This window comes from Benincasa hispida, chromosome 6, assembly GCF_027475165.1.
Source record: "Benincasa hispida cultivar pf3 chromosome 6, pf3_genome.v1.1, whole genome shotgun sequence".
Lineage (NCBI taxonomy): Eukaryota > Viridiplantae > Streptophyta > Magnoliopsida > Cucurbitales > Cucurbitaceae > Benincasa > Benincasa hispida.
This window is the reverse complement of record NC_143483.1, coordinates 56,374,031-56,390,065: the sequence shown is the minus strand read 5'-3', so window position 1 is coordinate 56,390,065 and position 16,035 is coordinate 56,374,031. Positions and strand designations below refer to the sequence as shown.

The 16,035-nt window shown below is 31.9% G+C and overlaps 2 protein-coding genes and 1 long non-coding RNA gene across 3 annotated transcripts; 2 read left to right on the top strand and 1 right to left on the bottom strand.

Moving 5' to 3' along the window:
- Positions 1-6,861: 6,861 nt before the first annotated feature.
- On the top strand, positions 6,862-10,329 carry LOC120079027 (glucan endo-1,3-beta-glucosidase 14-like). The gene is made up of 3 exons (XM_039033208.2): positions 6,862-7,515; positions 8,097-9,142; positions 9,979-10,329. Exons 1-3 carry the CDS (start codon positions 7,446-7,448, stop codon positions 10,060-10,062), a joined length of 1,200 nt encoding a protein of 399 aa, XP_038889136.1. The 5' UTR covers positions 6,862-7,445; the 3' UTR covers positions 10,063-10,329.
- Positions 10,330-11,541: 1,212 nt separating this feature from the next.
- LOC150035786 (uncharacterized) lies at positions 11,542-14,392 on the bottom strand. Its single transcript, XR_016530259.1, has 2 exons — positions 13,814-14,392; positions 11,542-12,030 (listed from the first exon to the last, which is right to left on the bottom strand). It is a non-coding gene; the product is annotated as an uncharacterized LOC150035786 (long non-coding RNA).
- Positions 13,029-14,986, top strand: LOC120080105 (blue copper protein-like). Its single transcript, XM_039034665.2, has 3 exons — positions 13,029-13,279; positions 13,753-14,127; positions 14,210-14,986. The coding sequence occupies exons 1-3, from the start codon at positions 13,096-13,098 to the stop codon at positions 14,647-14,649; spliced, it is 999 nt and encodes a 332-aa protein (XP_038890593.1). The 5' UTR covers positions 13,029-13,095; the 3' UTR covers positions 14,650-14,986.
- The last annotated feature ends 1,049 nt before the right edge of the window (positions 14,987-16,035 follow it).

Genomic DNA, 16,035 nt, shown 5'->3' with positions numbered 1-16,035 from the left:
GATTTCACTAATATGAGTTCATAAATCACTCAGGATTAAGAGATCAAGTTGTACATGAACATCTTGTGAAATATTAATCTCATCAATTAACGAATTTACAAAGAGAGATTAAATATCTTGTTGTCCATTCTTATACAAACTCTTTGTATAGGATACCCCTACTCACATGTCTCTACATAAATGGTCTGGATCAAATCATTTGACCATTATAAAATAGGTCATATCCATAGTGTCACCAGAAGAAGACATCCAGACCTTTAGGTTATTTTTTGAACATGATCCACTCGTATGTCAACTACATGCATGTTCAAGACTTCATGCAATAACCTTTTATTTTTTTTATTTTTTTTTTGTTAATGGAATTTAATATTGCATATTTAATAAATTACAAGGCTTTAGGACATAAATTTGAACAAAGATGTGTCTAGCCACTATGTTGAATGAGTTTGCTCATGTGGCTTTTGTTTGTTTGTTAAGGATAACAAAATTATCCCCGCTCCTTCATCATTATCCGTTTAATTGGAGATTTTCCGCTTCTTTCAGGTTGAGGCCTTATAAGATAAATGAACATCTCTATGCAGAACCTCTATACATCACAAGCTTAAGCAACAATACAAGGGTTGGTTTTCTTTCATTTTCTAATATTGGTTCTTTATTAATGTAGCTTATGCTTAAGCAATATTACAAGATTTCAGACATAATAATAAAATAGAACTTAAGGAAAACAACAGTTAACAATAAAAAAGAGTCCACCCATGGGATGGTTTTCTAGCCAAATTGACAATGTTCGAGATCTTGGGGCGTGAGATGCAAGCTCGTGAGCCATATAATTACATGTGTATTTAGTGAAATAGAAGACTTCAATAGCTCTGCAACCATGTAAAGCACGTAGAGAATCCACAAAATACTGAATCTCATTAGAATATTGAGATGAGTTCGTTAGAAGACACCACAAAATTAAAGAATTAGTTTTAGCCCTTGAGGATATATACTAGCTTTCAAAGCCTTATAGAAAAACCTTTATAGAGACCAATAGCTTCAACAAGCTCGACTGAACTAATGAAGGGTTGGAACTTTTCCATCATCATTAGGGTCTCACTATTAGAATCATAAACAACAACTCTAGGGCCTACTTCCTCGCTTCCAATAGCTACATCAGAATTCACCTTAAAAATCTCTAGAGGAAGGGTCCTCCATCACATCTAGACCCATAGACAATAATCTAGACCAATTATCAAAAGAATCCACTATAGAAAATGCCCAACCAACTGGATCCAAGGAGTGGGAATGACATACTATCAAATACCAACGAATTTCTCCTTTGATATATGTTAAATCACCCCTTAACCTAAAGAAATTAAAGGGCTACTATAAATTTAATTAATTATATCAATACCTTGGGAATAACTAAAATAACCCACTTCAATTAAACACATACATGACACAAGTTTGTTTCAATCTACTTGGAAAACTTTTGTAGCCTACCATGTCTTAGACTTTATTTTTTGTTCCCTTCTATGAATATGCATCTTTGGAACCATAAATTTTGTAATCCCATATAGAAATTCTTGAAAGTGAAAGACAATACCTTTTAGATTCTACAATGCAACCTCACATTTGCTCAATCAGAGCTCTCTTGTAACGTAGACAAGATTGGGACTTTTAAAAACATGTGTGAAAGTATATGCTTGTATAGTCTTTCCTTATTTGGTGGCACCAAAGAAAACCCACTTGCTTGAAAGATTATTGACTAGTCACCAACCAAATTCTTTCTTTATCAAAATTTAACATACCTTCTACAAAAATTATCAAAAGTGGGCACTCAAAGTTCCATATGAAATAGAAAAAAGGAAGAACAACATGAATACATAAGTCAAGGATAATACACCATTTTGAATGAGGTCTCTTGGGTGATTATGAAAATAAAGTCATAAGCCATCCGTGACTCTTTAAAATTGTCATAAATTTTTGCAAGTTCAAAAAATATCGCTGGTTTCCCCCCAAAAATGCACCTCTCTCTTTTCTTAAAACTGCATATGAATTAAATGGTTTCTATTTAATGATGATTAATCACAATCATAAGTTGGTAATGGTGAAAAACCATCATAAGTTTTTGAAAATTCGAAAATCTCCCATTTTCTCCTTGGAAATGCGCACTTGTGACTTTTTGATACTTTTCTCTCTCCTACCATGATTTAACATTCTTCTATATGTCATGTAAACTCAAAATTGTTGTAGAATATCCATGTTGGTGGTTCCAACATCTCTAACAAATGGTAACAGAGTTATGTCCTTGCTTAGCTATTTTGACGTGCTCAATAACACATAGTTGTAGTGTTCGTGAAAATGAACTAGCCTAATAAAGAGTTAAATGCATTAGAATAAACACATCTGACCTGTAACTAGATGATGAATAATATATCATCTGGGTCTTGTGTCCCTAACCAATATGATAAACTTAGTCCATAAAAAGAAGAAAAAAGGATTGCTTTAGTGACCAAAAATATGGGTTGAGAGTGATTCAGAGTCAGCATGACTTTAGTTTTATAGAAAATTTTGAAAACCCAAATAGAAAAAAAAGTGTTTTAAGGAAAAAGAGAGAGAGAGATTCCCTTTGAATACGTGCATCATTGTTGTTGGCAGCTGAAAAAGGTTCTTTCTTTTGGTTTGGTGCTTATGCTTTTAATAACACTTTTTGATGCAACTGATCTAACTGATACAAAGCCACACCTCTCATTTCAACTCTTTACAGTCACATATGATGCAATTTTTACACTTTCTAATGCCCTTTTAGACCCCTTCTTTTATAATATGGTTGGTAGATTATAAATGTTTGAGTTTTGTTCACATACTAACTATATGTTCTTAATAACTACTTTTTTTAATTTTCAAAATTTGGCTTAGTTTTTAAAATAATAGTATAAACTAGATAACAAAGCTAGAAATTTAAAGGTGGAGAGGGTGATTATCCGCTTAATTTTTAAAAATTAAAACAAAAAATCAAATAGTTACCAAACAAGGTCATATGTTCAGTTACTTGGATAATAAAGATCCTACATAACTCGCGTAAGACATGTACTTTTGACCAAGAGGTTAATGAGGTTTGAATTTCTTCGTTCCTACATATTAAAAAATAAGTCAAAGCGAGCATAACTCAACTTATATATAAGTGTTTTATTGACTATGTGGTTTGTGGTTTAATCTCTTAACCCCAATTGTACTAAAAAAAAAAACAAACAAGATTTTCTTTTACGTTTCTCTCTTTCGCTCTTCACAAAATCCAACTCATTTTCCACTTATGCTATTGTCTTGTTATCGAAATAACTTCCATAAACTCTCATACTTGTATCAAAGTTGAATCATTCACAATCTTTTTCTTACATCTCTATTCTTGTTTTTGAAGTTTGGTTAAAAATTCAACTCTCTTACTTTAGAAAGATGAAAATCTTAGTAAGAAATTGATTTAAAAAAAATAGCCGGACTTGATTTTAAAAGACCAAAAACAAAAAACCACATGTCTACCAAACGAGACCTATGTGATGAGATTTTGAATTTAATCCTATAGAATAATTAGAATCTATCTTTTTAATGTTATTGCAATACGTAGCACTTTTAATGCTAATAATTAAGTGTATAATAATACTTGTAAATAATTGTAAATATAGTAAAATCTATTAGTGAGACTCCTATAGCGATATAATCTATCATTAAAAGACTTTGGGAGCCAAGTCTAAATTTTGCTATATTTGTAATTTTTTTTTTACATTGTATTATATTTGCTAATATTTTGGACTTGATTGTCATATTTGTCACTGTCCCATTTTTCGAATTTTTTTAAAAAAAAATGTTTATGAAGTTAACTTTAACTAAAAGAAGTTTCTAATTAATCACGCAAGGGGTTTTTATACAGTAAAGTAATATTATTTACACTGATTTAAATTATATAATAAAGTTGCATGCATTCCACACTTTAGATCATTCTAACTAATTAAATGATACATTTCTTTGGTCATGATATTGTTTGAGAAACTTTACAAATTTTACATACTTATTATTATTAATCAAATATATAGCAATTGTCTTGTTTTTATGTTAGTGTTAGTACAGCTTGGAAGTAATTGGAATTTAGCAAAATCTAATTTGCTTTCATATTATCTTATAGCTTTAGTTGAGTGTAATATGCTTTTTTTGAATCATGATGAACTCTCACTTATTATTATCTTTAATGGAATTAAAGTTTAAATTATATTCAGAAGAGAAATGCCTTTTAGGAGATATAAAATTGTCCATGGGGTACCTATAAACTAATATTGACAAAGAAAGGTTCATAAAATTGTCTTTTATTAGAAAAATACATTCCAATTGGTCAATCATCCCATTTCCTTTTCTTTTTAAAGCATATATAGCCTTTTCAAACTTGCCAAGGATTCACACACTTGTATTAGCAAATTATTGGCTCATGATCATATGAGTACTTGATTAAGTAAGCTTTATGTTACCTACAGTTTGGATTGCAATAAAACAAACCAAAAAATTGAAAAACCAAACCAATCCGATTTGGTTTTTTAGTATAAAATTGTACAATTGATTTGGATTGATTTCTTTTATTTGAAAAACCAACAGAATCGAACCGAACTGAGGATATACTCTAAAAAATAAACTCTAACAGTAGGTATCTTTTAGAATTCTAATTATTATGGTGTAGAAATATTTGTTATTTAGAAAAAAAGACCAATTATTATGGTATTTATATGTCTTTTATTAAAAAAAAAAAGTGCCAAAAAATAAAAATATCATTTTTCAATCTATATAAAAAAAATAAATCCAATTTTAATTTAAAATTAGCAGGAAAAAAGTCATAAACCGACGATCAAATCGACAATGAATCGAACCAAATAAAAATCAATTCACTGATTTTTTTTTTCTTTATTAAACATTGGTTTGGATCCATTCTTTATAAAACCATTGATTTAGTTTGGTTGTCTCCAAAACCGACAAAACCGAATCGATTATCACCCCAACTATAGTAATGAAAAACTTATGGCAAGAACCAAAAGATATGAGTTGAAATGTAGTGTTTAGAAATTTAGCTAAATTATAAACAAAAGGGAACAAAAGTAAATGTGAGCCTAACTCAAGAGAGAGTATACATATTATCATCTCAAAGGTCAATGACAATTAATTTTTAATGACATGTTTGGATAAATCTCTTTTATATTGTTTACAAAATTACTTCGAAAATGATTTTAATCATTCAAAATCAATTTCAATTATTTTGAAATATGAAAATTGTGTTTAAATTTTTCTTTTAAAAATGTAAAATTAAACATGGAAGGGGATTTTGGATGTTTTTTGTTTCAATATAATTAGGAGGATGGAGGATTGAACATTGACCCTTCTACCTCCAAGTCATGAATTTTGAGTGATTAAATATGTGTTTGAGAGTGATTTTAACCGTTTTAAAATTACTCGTAAATATATATTAAATTACCATTTTGACATAAAAGGTTACCATAAGATCTTGAACATGTGTGAGAATTCTTTCATTTGTTTGAGTGGGTTTGTAACTTTCAAATTGAGAATTCTTTCATTTTGTTAGATTATGAATTTGATCATTATTTATAGCCCTCGACCCAAAATCAATTCACCTAACCTTAAACCAAACAACTTTGACTTTCAACTACATTGAAATAATTTATTCTAAATTTAGATTTTTCACAAGAAATAAAAGAAACAAACAAGAGCTAATGAATTAAAGTAGGGGCACAAGGGACAAATGAAAACCAACCACACATTCCAAGCAACAACAAAGAAAAATAGTCATATATTACCAATTTACTATGTAGTTTGAGAGTTCTATTTTTATGAAAGAAAAAAAAGGCTTCTTAATAATTAGAACGTGAATTAAATGTAGTATATACAGTTTACGTGTGATATCTTTTTAAAAAGTGTAATAAATGTCAACATGAGCGTAGCTCAGTGCTTGTACTATCGACTTCGAGGTCAAAAGTTCGATTTCCCCACCCCACACTTACCTTTGCAAAAAAAAATGTGTAATAAATTTTCAATTTTTAATTTTGTATTTTATTTAACCACTCCTGTATTTTAGTTTTTTTTTTAAAAAAAAAAGCTTTTAAATTTAAAAATACTTAATAGGTAATTAGAACTTTTGATTTTCCATCCATAGGCCATCTAACATTCTTGACATTATTTTTTTTGAATTAACAAATCTATAAAATATATTGAATTTTTTCTTGTCTAGATAAAACTTACCGTTCTTTTTTGATGACCATTTTTTTTAGTTTTTGAAATAAAGCTGATAAATATTACTTTCACATATTGGTTTCTTTATTTTGTTATCTACTTTTTATGAGTTTTTAAATTCCAAACATATTTTGAAAACTAAAATAATATTTCTTTTAATATATATATTTTTTAATTTGACTAAAACTTCAAAGGTTAAAAAAAAAGCCATGGAAAATAAAAAACAAGAAAATATTCAGTTTCAAAAATTAACAAACCAAATAGAAAAGTGCTAAATTTTTAATTTCATGTCTAATACGTTCATAAATATAACATTTTTCTATAAAATAAAAAAAATTCTAATTTGATTAATTATTATATAATTGAAAGTTTAGAAACTTACCCTACATTTTTTAAATTTTAAAAATCAAACTTATAATTTAATATTGGTCTCTTTTTTCAGTTCTTTTCTGGGGGATAATTTGACCCACCAACTAGTTTCATCAATCATACTTTTTATTTTTATTTTTGCTCATATAAATCTCAACAATTCCTATATCCACCATCAAACAAAGAGGAATGTCAGAGATAAATAGGAAAAAATAATTGAATCATACCAACAATGAGTATAATGAATGGAGAGAACAAACTTCTCCAAAACCTCCAAAAAAGTGTAATTTTCACTCTATAATCAAATGTGTGATATTTACTCATACTTCAACCAATCTTTGGTTTTTCTTTTGCTGAATAGATGAAAATGAGATGAGACAAATCTTCATTCAATCTTCAAACTTACGCGTTAAGACTTTAGAAGAATGGAAAAATTTGTATGAAACAACAAAAATCTCCAATCAAATTATCAAAATCAAAACCCCTTATTGCTCTCATCAAGAAAACGACCCTCCTAAAACCCTTTTCATATCTTTCACTCTCTCTTTCTCTCTCATGAAAATTCTTCACTGCCAAACAGTTTCCATAAGGTTTTGGACAAAGTAGAGAAAAGGGCATTCGTCTATGTGTTTTAATTTTGTTGGGTTGTCTTCTTCTTCTTCCTCCTCATCTGTTTCAGTGGAGTGATTAGTAGAAACTGTGGAACGTTTTGAAAGAAATCCACTGTTTCTGCTTGGTTTTTAAGCCATCTGATCATTTCCCATTTCCATATCTTTTGGAAGTTCGATTTCCCTTGGCGATTTCTTCTATCAATGGCCAGGAAATGCTTCTGGTTCTGTTTTCAATCGCTTCCTGGTTTCTGGGTCGTCTTCTCTGCCATTGGTATTGTACTTTTTTTTCTTCTCTTTTTGTTTTCTGTTTCTTAATGTTTAGTAATCAGATGGTTTTGAGTTTTGGGTTTTGGGTTTTGAGTTTTGGGTTCTTTTTAACTTCTTCTATTGTAGATCGTTTCTGTAATATTCTTTTTGATTTGTGTGTTCTATTTTCTGTAAAGATTGCTTTCGTTCGACTTATATTCAGAATTTTTTATGGATCTTCCTCCATTTCTCTTTGTTGATTTAGTCAGCAAGGTCAATTTATATTATATTAGACAGTGACAATCAGAATTCTTTATCTTGTTTCTAGCTTGCAAGTTTTCAGATTGTTCTTCACTTTGTGCCTGCATCAATTGTTATTTATTTTATTTGATGGGCTACTATTTTGACTGCTTGGTATATGGAAAGAGTTGTTTTCTGGGTTGGATTTGAATGTTTCTTTAAGTTCTGTTATGTGCTTCTCTCAATCATTCTTGAAGATTTTGTTTTAGTACTGAGAGTAGATGTATGTTTAAAAGTCTGATGTTTCTTGTTAAGTCATCCGTTTGAGGGAAGTTTGTAGTAAAACATCTCCTTATCTTTCTCCAGCCTCCTTGACAATGACAGTACAAGCATTTACTGGAACTTATGGAATAAATTATGGAAGAATTGCTGATAACATTCCTTCACCTGATGAAGTTGTTTTGCTTCTCAAAGCAGCAAAAATTAAGAATGTTAGGATTTATGATGCTGATCATAAGGTTTTGAAAGCGTTTAGTGGGACAGGGCTTGAATTGGTAATTGGTCTTCCAAATGGCTTCTTGAGAGAAATGAGTGCGAGCGAGGAACACGCGATGAACTGGGTCAAAGAAAATGTCCAAGCATTCCTTCCTGATACGCACATTTGTGGAATTGCCATAGGTAATGAAGTTCTAGGAGGAAGTGACCTTGAGTTGTGGGGAGCACTCTTGGGTGCTGCAAAGAATATCTATAAGGCAGTAAAGAAACTTAACTTAGACGGTGTCGTTCAGATCACAACCGCACATTCTCAGGCCGTTTTTTCAAACTCGTTTCCGCCTTCTTCGTGTATATTTAGAGAAAATGTTGTTCAGTATATGAAGCCTTTGTTGCAGTTTCTCTCAGAGATTGGTTCACCTTTCTGTTTAAATGCTTACCCCTTTCTAGCCTATATGAGTGACCCTGAAAATATTGATATCAATTATGCACTTTTTGAATCAACTAAAGGTATTTTTGATCCCAAAACTGGTCTACATTATGACAACATGCTCGATGCTCAGATCGACGCTGCGTATGCAGCATTGGCAGATGCTGGATATCAGAAAATGGAAGTCATAGTTACAGAGACCGGTTGGGCTTCTCATGGGGATGAAAATGAAGCTGCAGCGACTGCAAATAATGCTAGGATATTTAATTACAACCTCAGGAAGAGGCTTGCTAAGAAGAAAGGAACTCCCTTCAGGCCAAAGAATGTATTGAAGGCATATATTTTTGCAACGTTTAACGAAAATTTGAAACCAGGGCCGACTTCTGAGAGAAATTTTGGACTTTTCCAAGCTGATGGGAGTATATCATATGACATTGGATTTCATGGACTTAAAGCTCCTTCTTCAGATTCATCTTATTTATCTCTTAAGGTATGTAATTTATCACAGCATATGAAAAATGTTATATCTGTTGAAACTATGTTATTCCCTTCTCTTGTCCAAATTATTTGACCCAACATGATTAACGACGAAACAAAAGCCAGTGTTCTTGGGCATAAAACTTTGCAAGAGCAAAGCTTATTGTACTGAATTCCAATGGAAGCTTTACTATACTGGACTTCCTTTGAACCTTATAAGAAGCATAGATACAGATACAAGACAAAGATGTGAACGACAAGGACATGACAACACGTCATATTTTAAAAATCTAGGACATGACATGACAAGGACACACTCATTAAAATATATGTTTTTAAAAACATATATCATATTTATACCAAAAGAAAATTCGAAGTAAATAGGTTGATGTATTTATATGCTTACAAAACTTAGTTTGATCCACTTCACACTCAGTTTATTATTATTGTGATATCATTGTCTTTTTAGTTTACTCAACCAATATTCTATGCAAAGTGTTCTCTGCATGTCTAACACATTTGTTGCACTAATAGATATCCAATATGTGTCCAACAAGTGTGTTAGAGTATCCAAATGTTTGAACTAAAGTGTTTGTGCTTCTTAGCTTTTGACTTGTTTCAAAGATCGTTATCAAGTCAATTACCTAGTTTGAAGAACAAAAGTTCAATAGCAAAAAGCTTTTTCTAATACAATGTTTATCTCCAATTACACAAGTGTTATCTGAGAATCAAGTTAATATCGTTACTTAGCAACGTCAAAAGCTATTGTGTTCTAATCCTGCTTTCTTAGTTTGTACTAATGCAATCTCTAATGATATCCATAAACATTCTGCTTGCTTATGTGAACAGAATTTCCGAGCTCGAGGGCTTTGGGCAAACCATGTTTTCTCATTTATGATATCGGCCGTAACACTACTACTATTGTTGAGATGAGCAATGGAATTAGAATGTCTGAGAACTTATTAAGTTAGGAAGGAAAACCTGCAGTAGCTGTTGTGAAGCAATTTACATCTTCTGCTGGTTCATCTCATACTTTGGTATAGTTGCTGTTTATTCTTTTGCCTCTTGCATTATGAAACACTCCATTTCCACCCCCATTTTCTATAAATTGTATCCCAATTTTCTACAAGGTTGAGTTTGAGATGGAGCTATAAATGAAAGTGGCAAAATAAAGCAAATATATGCTTATGATTTCCGGAATTGTGCCTTTCTCAGTTGTTTTGGATTTTTCTTCTTTATATCTGAAAAAGAACCTTTGTTTTTACACCAGAAAAAACAAATACAACCTTTGCTTAATTGTTTTAATCTGCCTATTTAAAAATTACAACACATGTTTAGGAATAAAATTTAAGATTGAAAAGTGGGGTACATTTTTTTTTTACCTTATATATTATCTACTATTACCCTAGTAATGATATTAATTTTTAGTAACTTAAATTTGGAAAACATATATTTTAACCTTTTTCAATATGTAAAATTATTTTTTTTTGCCCTCAAACTAAACATGATTCAAATACTAGACGCCCTTCGATGAGTTGTTTCTCAACCATTTGAATTTTCCTCTCTTCGTTCATTGTGTTCACCTCTCTTTCCTCATTGTTCACGAATGAAAAGCATTTGCAATGATTCAATTCTCATTGCTTTTTCATATATATTTTTATGGTTTCTGCTTACTTCCATATTTGAACTTTCCCCTAATAACATTATAAGTTACATGAAAAGCATATGAGCTTGCGTGAGCATTATAGTTATTTTTGTCACAATCTGAGAATTCAACTTATTACAATTTAAGGTGGTTGAAATATGTTGTATGATTGTTGCACTGAATATGGTCCAACCTTGACTGCGATCATGGTGTTAGGTCACGATCTCAATACGCAATCATAGTATCACATAACATGATGATAAACATTACTAGACATTCAACTATGCTTTAAATAGCAGCGGCAAGAGATCACTTTCCAGTTGCTTTTGTTCCTATTCTCAACAAAAAAATTGGTGAAACATGTTAAAACCATCAAATTATGAAGGATTTTAAGAGTTCGCTGATGCTTCTAGTGTTCAACCAACTGGACTCATGAAACTTTGTTAGATACCAATATACAAAACAGTCTTGCAAATTTCAAAAGGACAAGGCAGCAAAAAGATGAGAAGTTATTATGTAAAAGAATAATAAAGAATCATTTGTTGTTGGTAAAATTTAAGGTTGGAGACAACTGAACGTAATAAATTTTATATTCAATGAGACAGGGGAATATTGATAAAATTGTGGAAAAATTGGACATTTTGAAGTACACGTGAATATATTGGAATTTATCATGAAAATACTCATAGATTTAAGATTTATTGAAAATACAGGGATTAAATTTGAACATTTGTACAAAACAAATAAAAAAAAGGGACAAAATGGTATTTTGACCTAAGAATGATAATAATAATAATAATAATAATAATAATTAACATTTGACATTGAAAATATTGTAATCAAAAGTCGTAGATATGACACCAATTACAATTCTAAAGGGGGATGATTGGATCTAAAGAAAAGTGGTGAATATACAACATGAGAACACAATGACAATGAAATGGAAGCTTCTTCTATCAACCAACAAGCAATTGAAACAATTGACAAAGACTGGTAAATCACAACACAATCATAGAAAATACCAAAATGATGGCCAAAGCAAGGTCCAAAAATTCTGTTAACTTATCAGATGAGGCAAAGAAATGGTCAAAGAATGCATTATTTAAGAATCATGTGTAAGTTTAAGTAATGTGCTCCGTTGACATACAAATGCCATGCGCATCATACATCGCTGTGAATAAGTCTCCTCCCTTTGTCCAGACTATAGCTCTTGTTTCCATTATATTTTGACAAATGCACCTTCCTTAGAAAGTCCCCTGTTATTTAAGACAATAGGAAATCAAAATGAATACTTACTATTATTCTAACTGAAATATAAACCATAATTAAATTTGAGCCATTTCATTCGGTTTATATATTAGAGTAAAGTCCCCTGTTATGTATTCTTCTAACTGAAATATAAACCATATAACGATATTTGAGTGATGTTCATAAACCATCAATCAGTATGAATTAGAGCAAATGTTTATTACAGCGAATCCTTCGACAAAATATAACTATTTACTTTACCAAACGAATCAACATTTAAAAGGAAAGATTTAAACCATAGATAGGGCAGATCATGGGACTTTTATAAGAGAAAATCTTTTTAAACTATATATGCCACCTTCGAGGTAAGGATTTGGGATGTGTATAGGAATACCCTCCAAGATGTTGGACTAAAAGTTGAATTAGTGTGGAAAAGTCTCCCTGAGAATTACTCTGCTAGGCAATGAACATAATACAAAAGTCGCTTCGATGCTCTAGTTATTAAAACAATGACAAATTACAAGTCTAGTCTTTAAACTTATTACCATGAATCCTTCAATGAAATACAACTATTTACACTTATAACCGAATCAACATTTAAGATAGGCGAGATCATGGGACTTTTTTTGTACAGAAACTTTTTAAACTAGATATGCCACCTTCAAGGTAAAGATTTGGAATGTTTAGAAATATCTTCCAAGGTGCTGGATTTAAAGTTATCAGTATTAGCGTGGCGTGGACTAAATCTTCCCAGGAATTTCTGTGTTAAGCAATGAACATAATACAAAAAGCGCCCCAATGCTCTAGTTATTGAAAAAAACCATATATGCAGCTCAGTGTTAGGCTTTGAATTCCAACCATAAGTTCAAACTGACCAAAAGAGCAAGAGATGGAAATGGAAGTAATCTGGATCTCCCCGCCCCGAATTAAATAATCATAAAAATCAAGTATTACCCTCCAACTTTTCCAACCCATTTGTATATAAAAATATCTGTAATGACAGGCCATAACCTTCATTCTGACTTGAAAATCTTTCACCATTTGCAGATCGGAAGAAGTTCTAAAGCACAACAATGGCTAGAACACTGGCCCTGCTGGTAGTAGCCATAGTGGCATCCTGTGCCTTAGTACAGACCACAACCGCAGGGACCACCCATGTGGTCGGAGACAGCTTGGGCTGGGTGGTTCCCCTTGGAGGCCCCATTGTCTATGCCACTTGGTCTGTTTCCAACACCTTCTTAGTTGGTGATATCTTATGTAAGCAAATATTTGCCTATCAATCTTCTTATGCAGTTTGAATCCATTTGTTTTGAGATTTTGGATCCTTTAGAATTTCCAATGTCAAAAGTTACGGCAGTTCCTGAATTCTTAGTGTATCCAGAACAGTTCAAAGCAAGTGGGTTTTTAATTGGTAAAATTAAAGTGGTCCAAATGAGGTGGATGTCAAATTAGATCATCTCTGATCTTGGTTTCTTATTTGTTTTGACAATTTTGGTAGTTTCTGAATCTTTAGCATATCCATAACTGTTCAAACCATCCGAAACGAGACAGACGGTACTGACAATCAAATTAGATCATTTCTGATCTTTGTTTCTTAATTTTTACTTTCACAATCTTGTCTTGATTATCAAATGAACTTTCTAATAGTGATTTACAAGTAACTATAAGCAAAAATCCTATATGGGAAGATCATAAGACATTGCATAATAATCTTTGTGCAACATTTTCAGTGTTCAATTTCACAACTGGACAAGAAGATGTAGCTAGAGTGACAAAGGAAGCATTTCTAACCTGCAATTCAACCAATCCAATCACCCTCAAAGCCACTGGTCCAGCCAATTTTACGTTGGATTCACTGGGGCAGTACTATTTCATTGGCACTTTGGACAAGCACTGCATCTTGGGACAGAGGTTGGCCATCAATGTCACTGCATATTCTGGACCGACTCCCAGCCCGACCCCGACCCCGACCCCGGCTCCGAGAGGGCCGAGAAACTACACCGTCGGCGACAAACTCGGATGGCTAATCCCTCCAGCAGGTCCTCTTGATCTCTTCTATGCATCATGGGCTTATAACAAGACTTTCTTAGTTGGTGACACCTTAGGTAAGTGTCAATTTCATTGATGCAATTTATCAAACATTTGGTGGACATACGTTAATCATTGAAATGAAATTTTATTTTGCAGTTTTCAACTTCTTAAATGGATCCGACGACGTTGCTGTGGTGACAAAACAAGTATTTAATTCCTGCAACATCACTTCAACTCTAGCAGTTTTCAACTCAACTCCAGCGAACATCGCCCTGAATGCCACCGGCGAACATTACTACACCTCCACCTACGATAAACACTGCATATTAGGGCAGAAATTCGCGATCAATGTGACCGGACACGCCACTTCCGGCTCCGTCCCTTCTCCTCCGCCCACTGCACACCCACCCTCCATAACAATCTCTCCTTCTCCGGCCACTGCACACCCACCCTCCATTGCGGTCTCTCCTTCTTCCCCGGCTGGTGGAGCTCAACCTCCTTCACAGAACACCTCCGCCGCACCGATGACCGGCGGCGGGCGCCTCTATTTCGGTGCTTTCGTGGTCTCCGTCACGGCTTCTGCACTCTACTTCTGAGGGTGTACTAGCACGAAAAACACGAATCTATTCAAAATGTCAGATTTAAACGTACAGCAGCTAATAATTTTATGCGAGTTAAATGGAAATTTTCATAACCAAAAAAAAAAAGCAAAAACTTTTCTGTGATAATCTCTCTCCAAAGAGCTGTTTGGGGCTGAGATGTTATAGAATATCTGGAAGTTTTAATGTCTGAGATACAGAATTTATGGTCTAAATTCATATGTATGTGTTTGAGTGTACAAAGTTTGATATCTAGCTCAGTTTTTTATACTCTAAAATAATTTTCTTGTATAAACATTATTTTTTTAAATCTTAGAATTAATTATTGTATCAATTCTATTTTTTATATTCGATTATTGTCTTTTAAATAATTCTTTTTTATTGTTATTTAAAAAAAAAAATCAATCAAAATTTAAGATTTATCATAAATAGTCAATTTTTAAAAACTATCGAGAATTATTTAAGACAAATAAAAAATAAAAGAGGGAAAGTAGTATTTATAAATTCAACTTTTAAAAACTATAGAAAACTAAAGAGTTATGAATGATCGGTTTTGCTTCTATTTGATTTTAGGGATTTCGTTGAGGCTTTTCTCGTATATATTCATGGATGATTCTTCTATTGAACTTTTATAATGGGCTTTTGAATAGTAAATTTTGAATATTGATGTTGTATAGGAAGATATTTTTTTTATTTTTGAGAAATTGTGTACAAAGATTTAATCTAAAATATTGTGATTTTTTTAATGGGCATTATATAGATAAATAAATGATATACTAAGAAAATCAAAATGAAAACTTGAATGACATAATTTATAGATAATAAATTATTAATATATTCTATCACGGGACACTGGAAGAAAAAATGTAAATTGGAGGTAAAAAATGGGTGCATGAAACTAATTGAAATACCATGGTTTCTTAATAAAATAGATATAGTGGGAAAAAAATTACACTCGAAGTATAATGAAATAAACTCAAGAAAAGAATAAAGAAATAAAAATGTAAGTGGGCCATATGAAGGAAGGAGATCGGGTATGAGAAGGGAGAGGACATAGGAAATGGGGGGTGGAGAAGCTGGAAGAGTTGTTAAATAAGGGTTACCATGCACATGTTGAAGGAAGTTAAAAAGGGAGATGGTATATTAGTGAATCAAATAGTGATATAGGAGTTATATCATCTCCTCACATAGGATATTGGGCCCCCAAACAGGCCCTAAAAACTTTGTTCTCAACATTTTTCACATGTGAAATGTCATTTTTACCTCCAACTTTAAATACTTTTCTCCTACTCTTCTTCATCTTTTGATTTTTCCTTCCAACCACCAATCGTCTACAATTTAATTCAACTATTTATTCTCAACCAATATTATACAATAGAATTC

Excerpts from the sequence above, each read along its gene's own strand:
- LOC120079027 (XM_039033208.2), top strand. The coding sequence starts at position 7,446 with ATGGCCAGGAAATGCTTCTGGTTCTGTTTTCAATCGCTTCCTGGTTTC. Across the intron at positions 7,516-8,096 it reads GGTCGTCTTCTCTGCCATTG|CCTCCTTGACAATGACAGTA; the intron begins GTATTGTACTTT and ends ATCTTTCTCCAG. Across the intron at positions 9,143-9,978 it reads CATCTTATTTATCTCTTAAG|AATTTCCGAGCTCGAGGGCT; the intron begins GTATGTAATTTA and ends TTATGTGAACAG.
- LOC120080105 (XM_039034665.2), top strand. The coding sequence starts at position 13,096 with ATGGCTAGAACACTGGCCCTGCTGGTAGTAGCCATAGTGGCATCCTGT. Across the intron at positions 13,280-13,752 it reads CTTAGTTGGTGATATCTTAT|TGTTCAATTTCACAACTGGA; the intron begins GTAAGCAAATAT and ends CAACATTTTCAG. Across the intron at positions 14,128-14,209 it reads CTTAGTTGGTGACACCTTAG|TTTTCAACTTCTTAAATGGA; the intron begins GTAAGTGTCAAT and ends TTTATTTTGCAG.